At 36.0% G+C, this 23,242-nt stretch overlaps 3 protein-coding genes across 5 annotated transcripts; all 3 read left to right on the top strand.

Annotated features, from left to right (window-relative positions):
• Window positions 1-1,429: 1,429 nt before the first annotated feature.
• On the top strand, window positions 1,430-6,587 carry LOC125255588. The gene is made up of 9 exons (XM_048170930.1): window positions 1,430-1,583; window positions 2,784-2,854; window positions 3,119-3,415; window positions 3,496-3,531; window positions 3,771-4,064; window positions 4,161-4,196; window positions 4,431-4,724; window positions 4,944-4,979; window positions 5,414-6,587. The coding sequence occupies exons 1-9, from the start codon at window positions 1,573-1,575 to the stop codon at window positions 5,638-5,640; spliced, it is 1,302 nt and encodes a 433-aa protein (XP_048026887.1). The 5' UTR covers window positions 1,430-1,572; the 3' UTR covers window positions 5,641-6,587.
• Window positions 6,588-6,649: 62 nt separating this feature from the next.
• On the top strand, window positions 6,650-10,593 carry LOC125255589. 2 transcript variants are annotated; one of them, XM_048170933.1, is made up of 7 exons: window positions 6,650-6,868; window positions 7,001-7,098; window positions 7,174-7,256; window positions 7,483-7,779; window positions 8,166-8,459; window positions 8,539-8,571; window positions 9,033-10,593. In XM_048170933.1, exons 3-7 carry the CDS (start codon window positions 7,184-7,186, stop codon window positions 9,230-9,232), a joined length of 897 nt encoding a protein of 298 aa, XP_048026890.1. In that variant the 5' UTR covers window positions 6,650-6,868; window positions 7,001-7,098; window positions 7,174-7,183; the 3' UTR covers window positions 9,233-10,593. The 2 variants fall into 2 exon arrangements, with proteins under 2 accessions (XP_048026890.1, XP_048026888.1); XM_048170931.1 differs by lacking the exon at window positions 7,001-7,098.
• A 5,967-nt stretch (window positions 10,594-16,560) lies between these two features.
• LOC125255888 lies at window positions 16,561-21,581 on the top strand. 2 transcript variants are annotated; one of them, XM_048171406.1, is made up of 6 exons: window positions 16,561-16,728; window positions 19,528-19,610; window positions 19,828-20,124; window positions 20,216-20,260; window positions 20,793-20,837; window positions 20,986-21,581. In XM_048171406.1, exons 2-6 carry the CDS (start codon window positions 19,538-19,540, stop codon window positions 21,189-21,191), a joined length of 666 nt encoding a protein of 221 aa, XP_048027363.1. In that variant the 5' UTR covers window positions 16,561-16,728; window positions 19,528-19,537; the 3' UTR covers window positions 21,192-21,581. The 2 variants fall into 2 exon arrangements, with proteins under 2 accessions (XP_048027363.1, XP_048027362.1); XM_048171405.1 differs by lacking the exon at window positions 16,561-16,728 and adding an exon at window positions 18,497-18,722.
• The last annotated feature ends 1,661 nt before the right edge of the window (window positions 21,582-23,242 follow it).

The following is a 23,242-nucleotide window of genomic DNA, read 5'->3' as shown; positions in this document are numbered from 1 at the left end:
CATCTCACCCAATTCCCCAAACATCCTATTATCAGGTCAAAATGAAGCTCTACACTCAAAACCAATGACTTTTGCTGAAAAACTAAACTTTTCCCTCATCACACACAAGCCCTCAAAAACACACACACACACACACTACAACATAGTCTTACACACTAGTGAGATAAATTCAAAACAATACTACAAAAAAAACAAAAAAAAAAAACAGTAATAAGTTGTGTTGCTTGTGGTTTTCCTCCTCAAGGAACTTTTCAAATGATAAACACATGTATACATTTGCATATTTTTTTATTCCTTAATGTACTGTACAGTACAATAGCTACACCAAACAATAACACAAAATATTCTGCCCCAGCATCAAATATTGCCCCTCCTCCACCACCTCCTTCCCATCCAAAACAGGGGAATAGTGTTTATAGTTTACAGAAATGGGTGTGCTTTTTGATAAATGGCGGGTATGGTTTTGAAATTTTAGTTTAAAGCCTGGTTTTAGTGTTTAAGCAATCAGTCCAGTATTCTACACCCACGAGTTGCTGTATGATATGCTTTTTGTTGGTTTTTTGTTTGTTTGTTTGTTTGTTTTTCAGATTTCTGCAGTGAAAGACTGTGCTCATGTGACTGTAACTGTGGATGAAGAAGTAACTTTCAGTCATAATATATATATATTAAAATGATTTTTACTGTTTCCTGCACATGTACTTTTGTAATAGTGTGAGTACTGTGGTACTGTACAGTGTGCCTTACTGCTTTAAAAAGCAAATAAATGAATAAAGACTTGTGATGCTCTTAAGATGAATATCTGAACATGGTAATGATGGGTGAGTTATGTCAGTGAAACTAGTAAAGTTAGTGAAGAAATACACAGATGATCAGTATGTGCCTTATTTATTTATGTAAAACAAGTCAACTAAATCTTTAGACATTGATTTTCAGTGTTGAATAGAAATGGAATTATTTTTAATGGTAAGCTTATAAATTTTAGTTAGATTTTGGGACTAGTTTTCCACATTCTGAGGAATGAGTTAGAGGAGTTTTCATAAAATAAATCTAAATAAAGATGTGGGAGTGGAGAGAGAGAGAGGGCAAATAGTCTGCAGTTTAGCTCAGTGTTGCTGTCTAATCAGACAATATTGTCTTCTTCTATTGACTTCATCTTTTTATAACATGAGGTTTTGACAAAATGTAGCCTATTCAATCTTTGGTGAAATGTTGCAACAATTTTTTTGTGTGTGCGCGTGCGTGTGTGTGTGAAAAATTACAGTTTTGGACATGCATGGTAATAACAAATAAAAAAAAATAAAAAAAATCAATTAAAGTAACTACAAATGAACATGTAAAGCAAATATCTTTTTAAAAAATCTGTTCGGAGCATGCCCCCGCCCTACGCAATGTTCTCACCTTGTGACGTTGACAAAGGGTTGGTCACAGGTATTGTAAAGGCGGAGACGAATCTCACGACTAGTGAGTTTCTACCTTTTTCTTTTCCTCAAAGCGTCGGATTCAGTCATCAGAAAGTATCAACTTCGTCTGATGGAAATTAGGATGTTGAGAAGCTGAGTCGGTGAGCATATAATGACATTCAGGTGAGTTTAGTCGATGTATTTTATAATAGTGCTGTTCGGGAGCGCGAGCGAAGCGATGTTGTGTTCTGTAGTGTAAGTGAATATAATGTGAGTCAGTCTATCTAAAACTACAAATATACAAGCAAAAGAAGGCGATAAAACATCCATCCCTTCCCTACAAGCGATTATTGATCAGTTTCAAATGAGTGAGAGAACTCGACAGTGAATCGGAGAAATTTTAAAACAGAAAGTGAAAGTTTATAAATTCACAGACAGTCAGACATAGTACATTTTTAATGCTTTTTTATTGATGACGAGGATTGGACGATATATATCTCATGTCTTGACCCCTTTAAGTCCCTAAATGTCCTATAAGCCTATATTAAATGTTCGTTAAATTAAGATATAATTCAAGGCCTGTATGGGATGGTAAATTGTTTATCGTGGCCCTGAAGCCTCAGTAAAAGTTTGCTTTTACTGAATCCATAAGGTCGAAATTTGTCTAACATATATGTTATAAGTTTCCCAAAACAATTCCTGGTAACAAAAAAAATCTGGAAAAAAATGTGTTAGGAATTAAAACATTACGTAAGACCTTAAAGTCACCATGAAAAAAACAAACAAACAAACAAACAAAAAAAAACATATACCCTAGGCTGTCTATTTCCTTTTAATGCATGTTTTAGGTCTTATATATTAACATTTAGTCTGGTAAGACTGCAATCTCCTTTAAGTGCCACAAACACATCTCAAAATCCAATCCAAAAATTAAATATATATCATCTACTCTGACTGAGGTCTATTCATTTGCACCACATCTTGCTTTCACTTAAAAGTACTCTTTTACTTAAAAGTAATAGGCATAGGCATTGTAACCACCATAGGCATTGAGGGGGACAAGTCCTGCCCAATAATTGGAAATGGCCAAATTGCACAGATTGGTTAAGTCATTACTTCACTGCAGCTGCTGTTAGAAGCTCTAGTTTTGCTGAGTGAACTTAAAGAGACTTTGGTTACCAGTAGTGAATGATGTATGATGTGAATATCCAACCCTATCTCTAAAATGAGTAACAAATATACACAGGCATGTCAAAAAGGGGATCTCCGGGATAGTAACAGTGGTGATCAACACACATGACGTGTTCTTCCTTTGTATATCTAGATGGAGCACAGCTTCAGTTTCACTTTAGATCTAAATATATGGCATGTGTTTTTTTGCAGAAGCACAGCCATGGGTGCTGATAATTTGCTGCTGTTCATTCTGGTTTGGACTGTCTGTCAAGCTGATGATAGTAAGAGAAAACTTTATCTTTCTTTCTCTGAAGGTAATTTATCTTGCTGTATTATGCAGAACATGGACTGCAGCATGTGAGTCACATGGCAAGTGAAGAGTTTCAGACCGAGTGTTTGGAAAACCTGATGCTATTTTTGCATTTCTGTTTGGTGATGCTAATATTGCAGAAGCAACACACTTCAACTTTAAATTGACTGTCTTGTATGTAAAATGACAGAAATTAGTTTTCTGTTGTATTACACTGATATAAACTTTTCTTCAGATGTCTGCAGTGTAAGCTGTGAGAATGTGACTGGAACTGTGGGTGAAGAAGTAACTTTCACCTGCAGCGTCTCTCAGAAGTGCTCTGAATGCTGCTTTAGAAAGTATAAGTTTCAATACCTTGAAAAATATAAAAACTCAACAATCTGTAGACAAGAGTTTCCTGAGGGCTCCTGTGAACAGAGAAACAGCTTCACATGCAGATACACTCCAACTACATCAATGACAGGACAATTCAGATTCTTTGTTCTTACAGTGTGTGGAATGAAAAGAACAGAATTCACTGTGAACATAACAGGTAAATAAATTCAATAGGTCTAAGTGTTTGCAACTGTACATTTATTTTTAATCTAACAGTGGTTTAATATCTGTTCACAGAACCCAGTAAACCTGAAATTATCACTGAAGCTCCTGGTATGAAATATATTACATTCTTTTAAAATTATTTATTATTGAATACAAATTCAGGTTACTAACAGAACACAAGAAGCTGTTATATAGTTGTTATAGAGCAATAAAACTTGCTGATGTTGTTATATTAACATTACTGTATATAATCAATCAAGTGACACACTACAACTTTATTTTGATGTGTAAAATGACAGAAATCAGTTTTCTGTTGATGTATTAAACTGATATAAACTTTTCTTCAGATGTCTGCAGTGTACGCTGTGCTGATGTGACTGGAACTGTGGGGAAAGAAGTAACTTTTACCTGCGATGTCTCTCAGAAGCGCTCTGAATGCTGCATTACAATGTATAAGTTTCAATACCCTGAGAAATATAAAAACTCAGCAATCTGTAAACAAGATCTTCAGGGCTCCTGTGAACAGAGAAACAGCGTCACATGCAGATACACTCCAACTACAGAAATGACTGAAGAATTCAGATTCTTTGTGCAAACAAACTTTGGAGCAATAAGAACAGAATTCATTGTGGACATAACAGGTACTGTATATAATTATGTCATTTATAATTCAATAAATGTTTGCAACTGTACATTTGTTTTAAATCTACTAACATTGGTTTAAAATTTGTTAACAGAGTCCATTAAACCTGAAACTGCCATTGAAGCTCCTGGTATGAAAGATATTACGTTCTATTATAATTATTTGAATACGAACTTGTTAATAACCGATCACAAAAAGCTGTTGTATAGTTATTATATAGCATTAAATCAACTTGATGCTGTTGTTATATTAACATTACTGTATATAATCAATCAAGCGACACATTTCAACTTTACTTTTAATGTGTAAACTGACAGAAATTAGCTTTCCGTTGTATTAAACTGATATATACTTCTATTTTCAGGTTTCTGCCATGTAACCTGTGCTGATATGACTGTAACTGTAGGGAAAGAAGTAACTCTCACCTGCAGCGTCCCTCAGCAGTGCATTGAATGCTGCATTACATTGTATAAGATTTATTACACTAAGACCTATACTTACTCAATCTGTAGACAAGTGCTTTCTCTGGACTCCTGTGAACAGAGAAACAGCTTCACATGCAGATACACTCCAACTACAGCTGTGTCTGAAAATTTTGGATTCTTTATGCAAACAGTGTGTGGATGGAAAAAAACAGAATTCACTGTGAACATAACAGGTACTGTATATAATACTGTATAAAACAACAGTTGTTTCTTAAGTTGTTGCTATTGTGAATGTTGATTATGTTTTTGTTTTTTATTATATAGTTATGCTGCTGTGACATAAATTTCCCTTTGGGGATTAATAAAGTTTATCAAAGTTTATAATTCAATAAATGTTCACAACTGTACATTTATTTTCAATCTACTAACAATGGTTTAAAATCTGTTAACAGAACCCAGTAAACCTCTAATTGACACTGAAGATTCTGGTAAGAAATATATTGCACCTGATATTCATGTTAATAGGTATCTTAATACCATATTCAGATATAATTGATCATTGTTTACTGTTCTGAATTACTATAAAAATGGAAACTGCTTTTCCACCATTTGTCAGAAATTTCCTTAATGTCAAGTCGCATAAATTAATGACATGGTAATAATAAGTTTCAATAAACTTAAGTAAAGGCTTACTGATCATGGGAGAGTTTAAAAATATATATAGTCTGATATGTTTCTGTATAAAGTACTTTTAGATATGTGTACAAATTCTAACAGCAACAGAAGTGCATTGTGAAGTCTGTGTGAGAAGTCCAATAGGCTGAAAAATTGTATGTTTTGTGTACAGTTTTTTTTGTTACAGCATTTGAATGCATTTAAAAAAAATTGGAATATTCTTAATTTTATTACATATATCAAACAGAGGAATATGGATCTGGATCTACGGCCCCTATACGACCCACTGGTGCTGTTGTTGGCTGTATCATCATGATCATCTTCATCATCATCATCTTCATCATCGGGATATCAGTCTCTTGTGTAAAGAGGTCCAAACGCTCCATCCCTTCTGGATCCCAGATAGAATATGAAAGAGGTGCTTCTGAAAAACTAACAATAACCACAGTAAATGATCAGAATGAAACAAAATGAAAGCTGTAAGTTTTGTTTCATTTTTTATGTGAATATAATGTTCAGTTTAACTACAAATCCCTGATGAACTGTAAAACTCACATACTATGTCAGCATTAATAATAGATCAATTATTATATTGATCAGAACAATTAATCAGCCAATATTTGGCCATGTTGAGATGATCTGCATCAGATAATAATCCTGCCTTTGTTTCAAAAGACTTTGATCATTTTTGAGTAAATATTGTTTTTATTTTATTAGTTTTGCATGTCATATATCCACATTGTATATGACTATTGATTTTGCCTATGGTTTTTTTTTTTTTTTTTTTAAGCGTTATAAATATATTTATTAAGTTACTGAAGTCCCATAATACTTCTCAGGATTGTCTTTTTAGAATTTCTTTTATCAACTTTGATGTCCGTGAAGTGTAACCTATACCAGTGATTTGGGAATATAAAGTAATAAAGTTGTAAAATATTAAAAGAAGGGTAAGATGGCCTCTACTGGAGTAAGAAGACCCCCAGGCAGCAGTTTCCATCTAACCCCATGTTACCCTAACCAACTGTTACCCTACTGTTGCAATGCATTCTTCTGCCAGCAGAGAGCGTGTCCTGCTATGATGAAATCAATTGTCTTTGATCAATATGATTATCATTTGAAACTCTATTTGCAATTAAGCAGCAGCTGAATGTACATAAACCGCATGAAACTGTTAAAGAGTGTCGTCTGATGACTCTTGCTGAGGATTGCTGCTTGTTTAAGCTTGTTATATTTGTAAATGAGGACAAAACTGATATTGTTATAGACTGAAAGTGAAGGAAATACTACTTTAAATTGTTTTGTTTACTTTTTATTTCTTTAAAGTTTCTTTATTCTTTCATTTTGTTCCTGGTCTTTCATACAGTATGTTTGCTCTTTATGATGGCCTAGAATACAGAAATAAATAACAAATTATAATGGAAATCCACCAAACTTCTCTTGTGACGTTCTTGACGGTGTTTAGGCAATAAAACTTCACTATAACGATTATATTATAGGCAGCTGTCGTCACCGTTATGGCATGAAGGGAAATTTGCAGGATAGTGACAGGAGCACCCGCTGCTGGTCAAAAAATCACAGCAGGACAGCCGTGTGAAAACTGACTAATTTTGAAACCGAAAGTCGGTCCTTATATTCAGAGGAGGACCGATAGGAGAGTCTCAGAGTGGAATGAACTCAGACGGAGAACACATACAGACCAGCGGTGAGAATAACTCTCTCTCAGCAGGAAAATAATATTCTTTACTAAAATGAAAGAATAGTATATTTAAAAAAATGTAATCGTCATTTCAAACTAAGCGACTTTAAACCAGCATTAAAGTATCCATATGTTCAGATGAAGACAGGCTTGTAGTTTTGAGCTATTCCTAACGGAGCTGATTTAATCCAAGCAAACTTTGGCTGATAAATTCTTACATTTCTACTCAACTTTAAGTAAGTCATCTCTATTTATTTAATCGTGTTAAGTCTTTCTTTTAGTGCAAATTTCTGTCTTTTTTTCTATTACAGAATCAAAAGCATGAATGCTGTAAATTCTGTGCAACTGTTCATTGTGGTTTTGACTGTTACTGCTGTCTGTGGAGCTGATGATGGTAAGAGAATAAACTTTCCTCTAGAGGGAGAGTGTGAGAGTTTTGAATATAAGATAACGGAAATGGAAAATCTTTTGGTTCATATGAATTTGATACATATATACACAAATAAAGAAGCACTATATTCAGTAGAAGTGAATCTGATTTTTTTTATATTATTAAAGCAACAGACATTTCTATTATTGTTCAGTTGCTGTATCATATGATAAACATTGTTATTTTTCAGATGTCTGCAGTGTAAGCTGTGAGGATGTGACTGGAGATGTGGGGAAAGAAGCAAATCTCACCTGCAACGTCTCTCAGAAGTGCTCTGAATGCTGCATTAGAAAGTATAGGTTTCAATACCCTGAGAAATATGACTCAACAATCTGTAGAGAAGATCTTCCTCAGGGCTCCTGTGAACAGAGAAACAGCTTCACATGCAGATACACTCCAACTACAGAAATGATGAGACAATTCAGATTCTTGGTGCAAACAATCAAGTGTGGACCAATAAAAACAGAATCGACTGTGAACAAAGCAGGTACAGTATAATACTGTTGTTTATAATTCAATAACTGTTTGCAGCTGTACATTTATTTTCAGTGTACTAACAGTAGATTATAATCAGTTCACAGAGCTCATTAAACCTGAAACTGTTACTGAAGCTCCTGACAAAAATGATATTACATTCTTTTATAATTACATATTGAATACAAATTCAGGTTACTAACAGAACACAAGAAGCTGTTATATAGTTGTTATAGAGCAATAAAATCTTACTGCTGCTGTTGTTATATTAACATTACTGTATATAATCAATCAAGCGACACACTTCAACTTTACTTTTGATGTGTAATATGACACATGATGTGAAATTAGTTTTCTGTTGATGTATTAAACTGATATAATCTTTTTTTCTTAAATAAGATGGTTGCAGTGTAAGCTGTAAAAATGTGACTGTGGGGAAAGAAGCAAATCTCACCTGCAGCGTCTCTCAGAACTGCTCTGAATGCTGCATTGAAAAATATAAGTTTTATTACACTGAGAACTATAATGACAATAAATCAATCTGTAGACAAGATCTTCCTCAGGACCCTTGTGAACAGAGAAACAACTTCACATGCAGATACAATGCAACTAAAGCAATGACTGGACGATTCAAATTCTTTGTGCAAACAACGTGTGGACTGAAAAGCACAGAATTCACTGTGGACATAACAGGTACTGTATATAATACTGTTGTTTATAATTCAATAAATTATTTTCAATCTACTAACTGTGTTTTAAAATCTGTTCACAGAGCACAATAAACAAACTGGCTCTGAAGATCCTGGTAAGAAATATATATCATTCTATTATAGTTACTTATTACTGAGTGTGAATTCAGGTTAGAACACTGTTATTTAGCATGTTCATGTTAATACAGGTATCATACCATATTAAATAACAACTGATTATTGTTTACTGTTCTGAATTACTATAAAAATGGAAACTGCTCTTCTATCACTTGTCAGAAATATCCTTAATGTCAAATCACAGAAATTGACATGGTAAAAGATGCTCAAGTCTTATTAATCATGGGAGAGTTTACAAATATTGACAGTCTGATATGTTTCTGTATAGAGTACAGTTAGATATGAGTACATATTCTAACAGCAGCAGAAGTGTATTGTGAAGTCTGTGTGAGAAGTCCAATAGGCTGAAATATGGTCGTTTTATGAACAATTTTATGCATTTGAATACATCTGTAGACATTACGGAATATTCTTAATTTTACTATATCATATCAAACAGGATCTACAGCCCCTATGTTCACTGGTGCTGTTGTTGGCTGTTTCATCATCATCATCATCATCTTCATCATCGGGATATCAGTCTCTTGTGTAAAGAGGTTCAAATGCTCCAACCCTTCTGGATTACAGATGAAATATGAAAGAGGTGCTTCTGAAGAACCAACAATGACAACAGTAAAAGATCAGAATGAAACAGAATGAAAGTTGTGAATTTTGTTTCATTTTTCATGTAAAGATCCAGTGTTAGCGTCAGTTCTGGCAGGTCACATCAGTCAAGCTCACATCAGCTGACTCCCAGGTGACCTATAGGAATATGATGCCTATCACAGCATCCATATATAAGCTCCTCAGTATTATCAGCAGCTATTGCATTTCTCAGGAGCAAACTACCCTCCTCCATCCCCAGCTCCTCCTCTCTTTAGTCAGGATCAGCCTTATTATTCTCCTAATCAGACTAATTCTTGAAATATGTGTACATGTTAAATTATGACATTTGATGATTTCTGCATATGTTGGTTCTGTTCTGTTTACCCTAGGGGGGTTATTGCTGCTCTCCCGGCTCTTATCCATACTAGGCTGCATGGATGCACAGGGAGTTCTTGCCCAGAACAGAACCATACCGCCAATACAAACTCTATGCATTATCAATCATATTTGACGATAGTGGTCCTGACAGAAATAATGTAAAGGTGCTGTTTATACGACACTGTTTTCAACTAAAAACTAATTTTTTATGTGTTTTTTGGCCATTCATTTATACAACAACAGCGTTTTGGTGGCCTGAAAAAATCAAATTTTTGATAATGATACTGTCATATCCGTGTAAACTACCAAAACATGAATTTGTGAAAACGTGATTTCATGCACATGTGTATTACATGTTTAGTCTATCCACCTTATAGGCCTTTATCACACTTCCGTGTTCAAAGCGGAAGCTTCAAATTGTATCAATGGCTGTGCCCACAGCACGGGATTGTTTTGATTTATGTAAAATTCAGCACAGATACTTCTTATACAACCTCAGTTTATTGTGAATCAGAGAAAAAGGGTGTCATGATATTCAGACGGTTATTTCGTGATTTAAAGGGGAACGTGCAAGCCATACTGTATGTGTATGTGCAGAGTCTGATCACCTTATTTTATTGCAAAACTGCAAGAATACAAAATGCAAACAACATATCACGTTAAAGAGCATTAGAATTAGACAAATCATAAAATATAATGTCTATTTTGGGGGGTGGGGTATTAAATTAAAGGTTTAATTAAAGTGCATTTACTTACTTTCATGCATCTACTTAATGCAATAATCAATAATTAAATCAAAGTTGTTTAAATAAAGGAATATTTCCAGCCCATAGACGATTGTTAAAAAATAATTGGTCTGATCATCATAAATAAGTCATATCGTCCATATTTGAGTACAGTGATTGGATAGTGTTATACTCTAGACAATAATGGCTGGTAATATAATGCAAAAATGAACAAAATAAAATTAAATCAGTCTAATGGTTCCTCTGTAAGTAACTTGAGCTGCGCGCTGCTTGTTAATCTCCTCATGACTGACAATTCACATCTCTCAGATAGGACTAATGTTATACATAGTAGGGTATCGTGTAAATAAACAGTTTTAAATACTGATATTTATTGTTCAGTTCAACTAAATTAGTTTAATTTTCTTCTAAAAACTGAGGTCTGTCCATTGACAATAATGCACGTTTAAATTACTTTACGCTACTAATCGGAGCAGGATGTGACGACACGCGAACTGTGATAAAGGCCTATATTTTTTTCATTTTATTTTCTGTGAAGCTGCGAGACTTCCGATTTATTAGCAGCTATATGGAAATAATGAGAAGAATATCAAAGTGCAGTAAACTGTAAAAATAAGTTTGGCGCGAATGCTCTGTGAAAGAATGCGTATGCGCAGGCGCAAAGTCTTTCTTTACAAAGTGAGATCGCCAATATGTGGACATTAAATACCATTCTGTGAAATCAGTAATAAATTAAGGCAGACTTAGAGTGCTATCCAACTGATGATATGGTTGCAGGTGTAACAAAACCAGCAACAAAGCTCAAGTTAATAAAATTTAACTTGACTATGATAAATATGTATAAGCTATACTCTCATTTGTATTTGTAATTTTATTTGGTTTTCCAGCTTTGTTTTTTTTTTTTTTTTTTTTTTCTCTGTGGTACAGGCAATCCAATCACACTGCGAAGTGTATGTCATGTGACCTAATCTGTTTAATAGTTTAATAAAAATGTGCCATTTAGAGTGACTGGATGATGGGAAAGAGTACAACGTGTGTGTTATTTGTGTACTCTGTTAACAGGTTGTGTGCCCAGACAAGTTATGTAATATAATTTGGGTGTTAAGACGCCAGGTGAAAGTTGCAATACTGTGTGTGACAAAAAAAGAGATTGTAATGTTTTGGAATACAGTCAATGTCTGTTAATAAAACACAAAACTGTCATTTTTTCAAAACTGTCACAAGAGTGTTGCATGATATATAGTACAACTGTTTTTCTATCAGTGAGTGCAATTATACACAGCTGTGTATAATTGTGCACTATTATTTAAAAAATTGTGACATAGAATAAAAACCTAATATTGCCTTGGTTATATGTGCAATTCTGTGTGCAAGAAATAAGCATAGGCTACTGCTTAAGGGATTTGGCATGCTCCCTCTATGATCACTAAAAAGTTGTCATATTAGGGGCTGTTCACATATCGCGTCTAAAAAAGCGTGGAAAGCACGGCCGCACCACTTTCTTCCTGAATCGCTTGCCCTATGAAAAAATCCTGGCTCTGCCACTGTACTTGGGAGTGGTTCCAGTACATAAAGAAAACCTTATGTTAGATCACAGCATCAACAGAGGACAAAAGACCCTCTGTCTACCTTCCTTTAATGCTGAGACCAACACTTTAAACATAAAATATTTCACATAACTAACGCCAATGTGTTAGTCAGAGCTCTAAAATTATCAGTTGGTGTGCCCCACTGCTCCACCTAAACTGTACTTTAGTCTGTTACTAACCTGAGTTGCGGGGTTATGGATTTAACGTAATCTACTAGAGTCAATAATTTTCAGAGTAAATCAGAATAAAATCAAATATAACAATGTATTAGTCAGGTAAATGTAAATGCCAATTACATAATCGATTCAGATATGATCAATACAAAACATCAAATGCTCACAAACAGAGTAAAAGATGAATACCTGACATTCAGGGCCGGATTATCCATAGACGGGATTAGGCGAGTGCCCTGGGGCACCAGCCAATAGGGGGGCACCAAGTGATTAAAAAATCGTGTTTTGTATATTATTTAGCTGGAAAGATACATACAAAATATACATATACAATATCTACAATATACGTGACAGAATCCATAAAGCAGCGGCATGCCCCTTTGACCTCCGCGAGGGCAGGGGCGAAAGTCGCCCGTTCTGCGGTCGCATCGCGAGAAATGGAGATCCGCGGGGCACAACGCGATGTAGAGACCTACATCGGATGGGACAAGATTTGATCAGTCCCGGCGCCCATCAAATCTTGTCCCGCGCCGCACTCTAGGTCTGCGTACATCGCGGTCCCGCGGATCCTCATTTACTCGCGATGCGACCGCAGAAGGGCACTTTCACTTTCGCCGATCAAAGGCGGCAGGGCTCTTGTGCATGCCTGCTGCATGGAGGACACAGGTTTATTCTTGCCTATTTATTGGGAAAATCTTATTAAATCCAAAATGATAGGCCTATGTGGTGTCCCATGCACTGACAACCAAATTCACAGTGCTATCTAGATAGTCCATTGGCTTACGATTCTGTTATTTAGATCAAATGCAGGCAATATTCGCTATGTAGCCTATAAAACATACAATATTCCTCAAATGATTACACATATGTTCATGTACAATTTTTACCTAGGAAGCTCGTATTTACGATAATTCCAATAGCACGTGAAGGCAGAATTAATTAACGATTTTGCAAGCACAAATTCTAGAAAAAAAAAATTCTGCTTAGGTAAGTCTTATTTACCATCACTTCAAATGTGGTCACCCTAGGACACTACACTGTGTTAATCCGGGCCTGCTGACATTAGAAAAATACACACGTCTGTAGGACACTCACCAATGTGGGCTGATCTGATTACAGAATCACCCCCTGAGCCTCTTGCAACATCAAGTTTAAATACTCAGACCAAGAGAGAAACTTCTTTCAAATGGAAACATGAGTTCACAATGGTGAAATTAATTACATTTACTTAAAGTCCTTACATTTTGAATAAAAAAGGCGGATTGCGGTCGGTAACTAGTGTACTGCGGGCGGTCTGACAATAAGCCGCTCACTCCCGAGATGATTTGACATCCGCGCATCTGTGCTTGAACTTGAAGTGAACAAAACTTTCTGCAGTGCTGGCGCTCACACGGTCACCAGTTCTCTGTCCCGAGAAACCTGGCAATATGTTCTTTGCATTAGAGGTCTGCGCGAGTGAACCTTCAGAGAACATTCAACCTTTGTGATCGGACTTTGGAGGAGAGACGTTCTGAAACGGTCGTCAGTCAGCGTCATTCTGTTGTTGCATGGATGTTAAAAAAGATTTCATTTTGCAGTATAGCTAAGCCAACAATTTTTCTCTGACATTTTTAGGGTGTTGACAGCATCATAGACAAATAACAAATCTTGTATATGCAACATTTTATATTTGTTATACCCAATCACTCTCTTTCTTTAAGGGAAAATTAAACTCGATATTCTGGAAACGATCTTTAGCGGGACCCGTCGGGTCGGGAAGAAAATCACTATATGCGGTTAGCGGGTGAAGACCTCTAGTGTACTACAAGTGGTAATTAATCTTTTTTTTTTTTTTAATACAGAGATAGTTTATTAAAAGCACATTTTAGTTCATATTCATGCTTAGATGTTCTTGAGACTATCTTAAGTACTAAAGAAGAATTTTTAGCATTTTAAATACAAAATTAGTGCGCAAAAATATCACTTTAAGTACATTATAGAAATGTAATTTTTTCTCACCTGGGACATTACAGAAGTTGTGTTAAATTAATCATGCTCTTTGTGACTGGGCCTGGGTCCACTTTGACATTGAGGGCTCAGCTGGGCGCCTTGTATACCTGATATTGCACTGGCACAGGTGTGTAAGGCCTTGACTGACATGAAGATGGCCCCACAACTAGTGGTTGGTACTGGCTTGCCTGCTCTGCCTCTTGAGCTTTGTTACGAATTCCACAAACACAGCCTTCGGTCGTAACATAGAGAGCGACACATTATAACATGTGTCGCCCGGAGTCCCGTCTCCTGCTCCCACAAACACCACAATGTCACCAGTTGAGTCAGAGAGGAAATTTGTTTATTTCTTAAAGAAAGTTAAAGAATGGCTTTAAGTCCGTGGGTCGGCCAAAACAACAAACAAAAGATGGGGATACCTACTTTTAAAGATCTTCCCTGGAAAAAAGATAACAAAAGAAAAACACAAGTCTTACCTCCCTGCTAACAGAATAAACAGGAGAAAAATAGTAATTAAACAAAAAAGGGCCTCCCACTAACAAACGGTCTGCATGGGAAAGGGCAATTGAACATTTACCGGCCTATACCGCTAACAATTTGTTCTCTACACCAGGATTTACTTCAAAGGCTAGTCCAGCAGCGTCACACACACACTCGGCTGGTACAACAACAGGAAGCAGGAGAGGGAACTCATCGAGCAGTCTTCCCTCCAAGCTTTTATCCACTGAACGATTCCCGGCTCCACCCACATAAACAGCTGCACCTGTGTTCACAATTAGCACGAAGCAACAGGGGGAGAGCGAGAGAGAGACAGAGAGAGCACTTCACACACAACTTTTGCTCCACACAACGTTACACAACACAAGTGAACACAGCGACTTGAGCATCATACAACATATTCACTATATTCCTCCTAAGTCTGAGCTGCAATGCTTTATCTTTAACATTTCTCAGCTCGGTTGCTACTGTAGAAGATTTTGTTATGGTAAAATTAAGTATAATAGAGCATAATCTCAATTCGCAATTACAATCATATGAAAAGTTTTTACATGTGCGTGTTAAGGTTGCAGAATACATGAGAGTACAAGGCCTTATGCATGTGTTGCTAAGTTTGATGAGAAATGTAAAGCATATGGAAAATTCTATTCCAAGCTGCAGAATGTAAAAGGACCTTTACAAGAATGTCTATAAGAATGTATGGCACAGGGCATTTGCCTGGATATATAATGAGATCAGAGCAGAAATCTGGAGCTGTCTCCTGAAGAGGCTGTTTCCTTTGTTGTACAATAAAATAATAAAATGTCTGGAATCAAAGATCTTTAAGAAGTGATTTTTTTTGCATAAAGTAGAAACCACAACACTACTTGCTGGCCAAACATCTCTAGGCTGTCATTATTTGTTGCAGATAGTGTTGAATGGACTTGTTTTTTGTTCAATGTGAGTTTTGGCTCTGGCCAACAAAAGCTTTTTAGCAGTGTCACCACGCACAGACTCTGAGGATTCCTCTTTCAGTGCTGGAGTGTTTGGAGGCTGACTGCATGAAGCAGAAGACGACATTTCAAGACCACTGGACATCATTAATGCTGCACTCATTGGCTGACCTCCTCTAAATCACACTCGAGCTATAGTAAACATGTTCATTGTTGTTGAACCTCTTTTAAAAGATTACCTCTTTTGAAAACTAATCTAATAATCAAATATCTGCTTACAAATATTTATGAAACAATCTGAAACAATATGTTGAACCAAAAAAAAAAAAAAAACTAAACAGAAAATTGGAGTAAAATTAAATAAAAACTGAATTAGAATGAATAAATGTTACCGAAACTAATAAATATTTTAGTCAAAATGGTCTGGTAGTTATTCTGCAATGTTGACCATGTTTGGCCATTAGAGACTATATATATGATGAAACATCTTCTGGTTCATATCAGAGAAGGATTTGGTGGATTTATACACTGTTCCTATCAAATAAACTAAAAAAAAATGAAAAAGAAAGAAAAGAAAACAATCCCAGCTGCATAATATTACATTGAAATGATAGAAGTTTATACTTCAGAGATTTAATTTACACTGTTAATTCAATGCATTATGGTGGGGTAAACACTGGCTCAATTTACCCCACAGCATTTGGCTCACTTTGCCCCATATAGCTGTCATTTTGGGGGAAACAAGCTAGCGTACCAATTCAGGATAATATTTAGCTAAATGCTTTGCATGATTTTATACATTGCTAAATCACTAATATGATTCATAAATATTTTTAGACATGAACAAATTTGCTTTGATGTAACAGCCATTATATTTGTTATGCTAAAATCTTACTTTAACAAGCCAAAAACAGTTTTTAAAGTAAACTGGCGCATTCCACTCCTCCCATGTGCTTCTCCTTTTCACAGTCTGGCAGAAATAATGCGTAGCTCCAAAATATATGGTCACATGGCAATTGGGTACGGCTGCCAAGACGGGGTGGGTCAACCTACCCCACTCTCCCCTACATAATGTTCTACATAAGTTTGGTCATTTTCAGGGCGTTTATATGCACTGACGCAACAGACAGAGACAGCTCATATCGACTATGACTTTCATCATCATACACTTATTATCAGGCTTTTATGCTTGGTCGTGATGCTGAAGGTCTGAACACAGATGGGGAACTGAAAGGAAAAAGAGAGGTAATAAGCATTGCTAATATATTACAAAACAATGATTCCGCTTTGTTAAATGCATGTGTTTGCATTGTGCATTGTGCACCATGGGAAGCATCGCGCAAAGAGCACAATGGTTGTGGCTTGAATTTTTTGTAATGATGGAAAATTTTGAGTTCATATTTTGGCACAAAGGTTTAACAACTGCATGTAGAGGTGGTGCCATTAGAGGTTTATCCATTAAAAAACTGTTTACCTTTGATGAGGAGAGATTGACAGGTTCATAGGTGGATAAGGGTTCCTCCAGTGAATTTAGTGCCTTACAAAGAAGAAAATCTCCCTGATGTGTTTGTTCAGGTATGCAATAGTAAAACAACAATGCCTTGCATCTTTGGATGGCAGTCATGAATTGCTCTTATAGCATAGCTGAGCCATGAAGTCCAGTACAGTTATTAAACGGTCTAAGAATAACCAACGATTTTGATATTAGTCAGTGTATTGCATTAGCAGCTGTCGTTACATGGCATGAAGGGGACTTTTCCAAGCCTGCGTCTCAATGTGCATACTATCCTTCCTGATCACACGAAAATGTGTATCAATAGTACGAGTTTGTAATCTCGTAGAATATATACGCCAAAATGAGTTTTGGCGTGTTTATGGTACGCAGTTTTTCGCGTGCATATGAGACGTACTTTATGGCGTACTATACGTACGAAACCCCCACTCCCCCACCCCCATCCTACCCAAGAGCGTATCATATACACGCCATAAAGAGCGTATCATATGCACGCGAAAAAACGCGTACCATAAGCCAGGGGCGGAGCCAGACATTGTAAACATTCGGGGCTTAGCCCAAATCTATATTTGTCCAAAGACATTTTAATTTTCTATTAACAGCTTTACTGACATGAAAGGAGCTTTTGTTGTCGTATTCTTGTTTAGAAAATGTACATTATTTGACACTGTAATTTGTAAAACTTTGTTGGATGTACCAGCTCTAGGGGGGTCCGGGGGCATGCCCCCCCGGAAGAAAATTTTGTACATTTTAAGGTTAAATGCATCAATCTGGTGCACTCTGGAAACTCAAAATTAAGAGCTTCAACCCATATACAGTGTGCAAATTGAACAAAGAAACAGCGTTGACTTGTACCTGGACATTAAAAAGGGTTCAAACATCTTTTTTACAATACTTGTGTACTCATTTCTTTTTAAAAGATAAATCCTTGAGCTTTTATTTTGATCACCAGATCACCAGCTGATCGCGTGCGCAAATGTGCGAGAGAGAGAAAGCGCTGCCGGTGTATGGTCGGATACTGTAGAAAAGCTGTATTGAACTGCTTAACGTATTTTAATAGAGAGATCTGTTTAGAAAAATTATATTTTGAGAGCACTGTTAAGAAACCTCAAACCTGAAATTCCTGCTCGCTGACTGTCTCGCACTCTTGCGGTTGACTGTGCTAGCTCCTCCCCTACCTGCTGCATATTCAACAGAGAGGAAGAAACGGTGTAGCCCATAGGCTACCGACAGCAAAGAAATGTATTCTATAGGCTAGATTATTTTTAAGGTCTGTTTTTACAGGCTGTATGCAGTATATGCAAAGCCAAAGCGCAATGAAATAAAACAACTTATGATTTCGGGGGTTTGCATAGGCTATTGTCCAGTTTCATATTTGCTCAGTGACTGTCATTACATTCGGGGCTTGACTCAAAACATTCGGGGCTGAAGCCCCGGCAAAATCGGCTGGCGCCGCCCCTGCCATAAGCACGCCAAAACTCATTTTGGCGTATATATTCTACGAGATTACAAACTCGTACTATTGATACGCATTCTCATGTGATCGTGTTGAATATTCAGTACTATTTAGGGTGGATAGTATGGACATTGGGATGCGGGCCAAAAATGTGACAACAAAACAGCTGTGTGAGGTCTGAGTGCATGAAAGCGAAAGCTCGCTCATTCTGGTGTCGCAGAAGAGTCTCGGTGTGAATGAACTCAGACGGTGAAGACATACAGACCAGAGGTGAATATAACTCTCTTTCTCTCAACAGGATCCTTTACTAGCCTAATCCATAATCACGGGAAAACTGGTAGTTAACTGTATTTGTTTAATATAGTGTGTGTGTGTGTGTGTGTGTGTGTGTGTGTGTGTGTGTGTGTGTGTGTGTGATCATTTTACCCGATCGGTGTTACAGTTCCTACAAAATTGCATTTGTTTTTCAGACATTTAAATAGAAAGGCTTTTATATCGCCTCGATCAGTTGCTGGCGTGGCGCTGTAGACTGTAATATTATTCTGAATGGAGTTTCGTCGTGTTCTTTGTGCTTTATTGTGATTAATCTTGTGGTTTCGCGGGTGTATTTTGCACCCATGAGTCCCTTCAACACCTCAACATTAATGCATGATTCATTATGTTGTGTGAATCCTCTAAAAATGACGAGTGATATATTACATAACCCGAGGCTTGAAGTAGCGTAAAAGCGAAGTGTTTTTCACTCTGCAAAGTGCAAATCGTTCTCTATATTCGATCATATTATAAGTCATAATGAGCATTAGAAGATGTTGGTGTTTCTTGGAGCATGAAAGAATAGGTTGTTAAAACATTTAATCGTCATTTCAAACTAGTCCATATGGCTGCGCTATGTTGAAATGAAGGCAGACTTGTTGTTTTTATCTTTTCCTTAAGGAACTCATTTAATCTAAGCAAACTTTTCCTGATAATTTTCTCTCAACAATCTCTATCTTTAATCTCGAGAACTTCCATGTTAGTCCTCCTTGGTGGTTAAGTCTCTCATCTGATACAAATTTCTGTCTTTTTTCTATTGCAGAATCAAAAGCATGAATGCTGTGAATTCTGTGCAACTGTTCATTGTGGTTTGGACTTTTACTGCTGTCTGTCGAGCTGATGATGGTAAGAGAATAAACTTTCACTAGAAAGAGTGTGTGAGTTTTGAGGAGGGACTGAATATAAGATAATGGAATATGTTTTAATTCATATGATTTTGATTTTTACACACATGCACAAATAAAGATGCACAATGTTCAATGAAAGTGAATCTGAATTTCTTATTATAGCTACATACATTTTTATTATTCTTCAGTTGCTGATATATATTGTTATTTTTCAGATGTCTGCAGTATAAGCTGTGAGGATGTGACAGGAACTGTAGGAAAACAAGTAGCTTTCACCTGCAGTGTCCCTCAGAAGTGCACTGAATGCTGCATTATAATGTATAAGTTTCAATACCCTGAAAAATATAATAACTCAGCAATCTGTAAACAAGAGTTTCATCTGGACCCCTGTGAACAGAGGAACAGCTTCACATGCAGATACACTCCAACTACAGCAATGACAGGACAATTCAGATTATTTTTTCAAACAACATGTGACATGAAAAGAACAGAATTCACTGTGGACATAACAGGTACTGTATATAATACTGTTGTTTATAATTCAATAAATGTTTGCAGCTTGTAGTTTCAGTGTATTTACAGTGGTTTAAAATCTGTTAACAGAGCCCAGTAAACCTGAAATTATCAAAGAAGCTCCTGGTAGGAAAGGTAATATATATTTTATTATACCACAAGACTGTTGAATGCTTGATTCTGATTGGTTAATGAATGTTCTAAGGCGTGCAATTATTTTCCAATAAACACACAGCAGTGAATCAGTTTCATATCACTTCACCAACTCATCTCATTTCATTCAAGACAAATATGACAAACAATTGGATAAAAATGACAAACAACTTCCATGTTTTACCTACTAAATTAACTTTTATTATCTATGTAAATCACGCTGTCAGCGGTGCCCCATGAATTATCAATAAAATAGTGTAACGACTGAAAAGCGACTTGACATTTCTTGGTGGTGAGTTGAATAGCTTTAAATGGCTCAAGCCTCCGTTACTATCTTTAAAATTACATTTTGAATTCGAAACGGCTTTGGATGAGATCCAAAAAAGTAGTTCTACACACAACAGCGTTTTAAGGACAAAAACCAGACAAAAATAAAAGACCTGTGATAAGATTCAATGGATGTTTGAAACTTTAATTTTCAATCTACTAACAGTGTTTTAAAATCTATTAACAGAGCCCAGAAAACCTGAAACTGACACTGAAGATCATGACAGGAAAGGTACAATATATTCTTTTATAGTTATTGATTATTGAGCTCCAGGTTATTTATGAAAGACAGAAAACTGCTCTTTAGCCTCTTATAATTTTAAATCACCTGTGAATAAATGGTTTTAATGTCATGAAACATTTTAAATTTATCTTTCTAGAAGAAGCAAGTAACTTGGATAATTTAGGAAAATATGAGCACGAAAGAGCAGAAGGACGTGGATTTAAAGTCGCTGTCATTGCTGCTGTCGTAAGCAGTTTTATCATCGTCATCGTTCCTGTGATTTACAAAATGAAACAAAATTGCAAACAGAAGAAGAGGTTTCGGAACAACTGCCAAGAAAGATGTCCAGTAAATGTGGTCTAATATCACAGACTCAACATTATAAAAGCAGTGTGTTTTGTTTGATTTTCAAGTGAAGATCATGAAAGACATAAACTTTATAGGAACTCTATATCTGGTCATTGATTTCTATGAAATAATGGTAGTATTATTTATCTATTTGATCTTTAATGATCTCACACCTATTTAAACACTAAAACGGTAAAGCAACAAAAAACAGTGTTTACTTTTGCTCTTTTTTATTGTTCTGACATTCAAGATATGTACATGATGTTAATTTTGTATTGGTGGTAAGTGGTAATAGTATGGAAATTATTTTACTGTTATTATTCTACACATGCACTTTTCTAATGATGTAAATGGTTTTGTGTTGCACAATGTGTTGTTGTATTAAAAAGCAATGGAATGAAGAAACACTGGTGTTGTTCTCTAAAGATGATTATCTTGAACCTCATTTCATCATCACATGGTATACCAGTGAAATCCAGTAAAGAGGGTGAGATTTGTTTTCTGAGAAATGAATTACTGTTCTGAGAAAGTGAGAAAAAGAAATTAAGAGTTCAGTATGTGTCAAACCACGCATTACATAAATTCAATACAGTGTGTAGCAGTCAGTTGAGTTCACAACAAACGGAACCGTGTTATATTCTAGCATTCATATATTTAATAATTGAATATGTATATGATCATGTGTGTGTATATATATATATATATATATATATATATATATATATGTGAGATACTATGCTTTTCATTAAGCAGCATCTGAATGTACATAAACAGCATGAAATTCTTCTGCTCTCATTTGAGTCTCCTTTGATGTCTCTTGTTTACTTTTTATTTCTTTGAAGTTTCTTTTTTCTTTCACTTTGTTCCTGGTCTTTCATACAGTGTACCAGTGTACCACTGTGTGTAACGTGCTGGTTGTATATAGCAGTGTTTCACAACCCTGTTCGTGGGGCCTGTACCATGAAGCTGGATTAGCTGGCTAGCCAGGTAAGTTTCAGATTAGTTTGCGCCAATCCTGGGTTTTAGGTACCATGAAAGTAACTTGACTTTTAGCGGTGTTCATCGCCATGGTAACTTAAGCTCCATGGCTAACCTGGTCCGGGGTAGGTTATGTTCTGGGTCAGAGATCTGAAACTGAAATTGGACCAATCAGATGTAAGCTGTGATACTGACACACCCAACACACACAATCCTCCAAATTAAAGGTCATTATATAGTAAAAACAAATAACTATCGAATTGTTTGGTTTTAATGATAATTACGTAGAATTATTTTATGATTTATATATGATTTGTATATGATCTTTTTTTTTTTATTAATCATTACACACACGCAAGTTTAGTTTAACAGTTGTTAATAAGCATTTAGTTTCAATGAATATTAATAATATATAGATCATATAAATAAGGTGTAAATATACTCTTTAAATATGACTATACATGTGACCTTGTATGTTTGAGTCTCTATCGATATTATCAACTATATAAACTAACTTCACAACTTGCACTGATAGAGAAAGATCATTTCTTTTATTTGTCCTCTTTCACAGACAAGTATTTTCCATTAGTGTAAATGCGTTTAAATTCTTCATTTTCAGCAAAAGAGTTTTGAATCATGCTGACTCTCTCGCGAGAAGTGAATCAAAACAGTTTATTTCTGTTGCAAGGCATGTGATTAGCTGTTTGTCACTGATGTCACGGATTCATGTGCACGCGCTCCACAAACTCAGGATCAAAGCCTGAGTTGACAGAGAAAGTTGGCGATCGGCATCACGGTACCAACAAACTTGGATTGGAGTGGTTTGGTTTTGTCAATTTAAAACTAATCCTATAACCCTGAGTTTGTTCAATACCATCATGGTACAGGCCCCTGGAGGCACACCAACGCTACACATTTTCCAACTCTTCCTAATCAAACACACCTGATTCAACTCATCAGCTCATTAGTAGAGACTCCAAGACCAGAAATATATGGGCCAGATAATGGAGTCATCCAAAATATGCACTGTTGGTGTCCCTCCAGGAACAGGGTTGGGAAACACTGGTATAGCAGAACACACAATAAAG

Source organism: Megalobrama amblycephala, linkage group LG20, assembly GCF_018812025.1.
Source record: "Megalobrama amblycephala isolate DHTTF-2021 linkage group LG20, ASM1881202v1, whole genome shotgun sequence".
Taxonomy (NCBI): domain Eukaryota; kingdom Metazoa; phylum Chordata; class Actinopteri; order Cypriniformes; family Xenocyprididae; genus Megalobrama; species Megalobrama amblycephala.
Note: the sequence above shows the minus strand (reverse complement) of the source record. Positions and strands in the feature narration are given on the sequence as shown.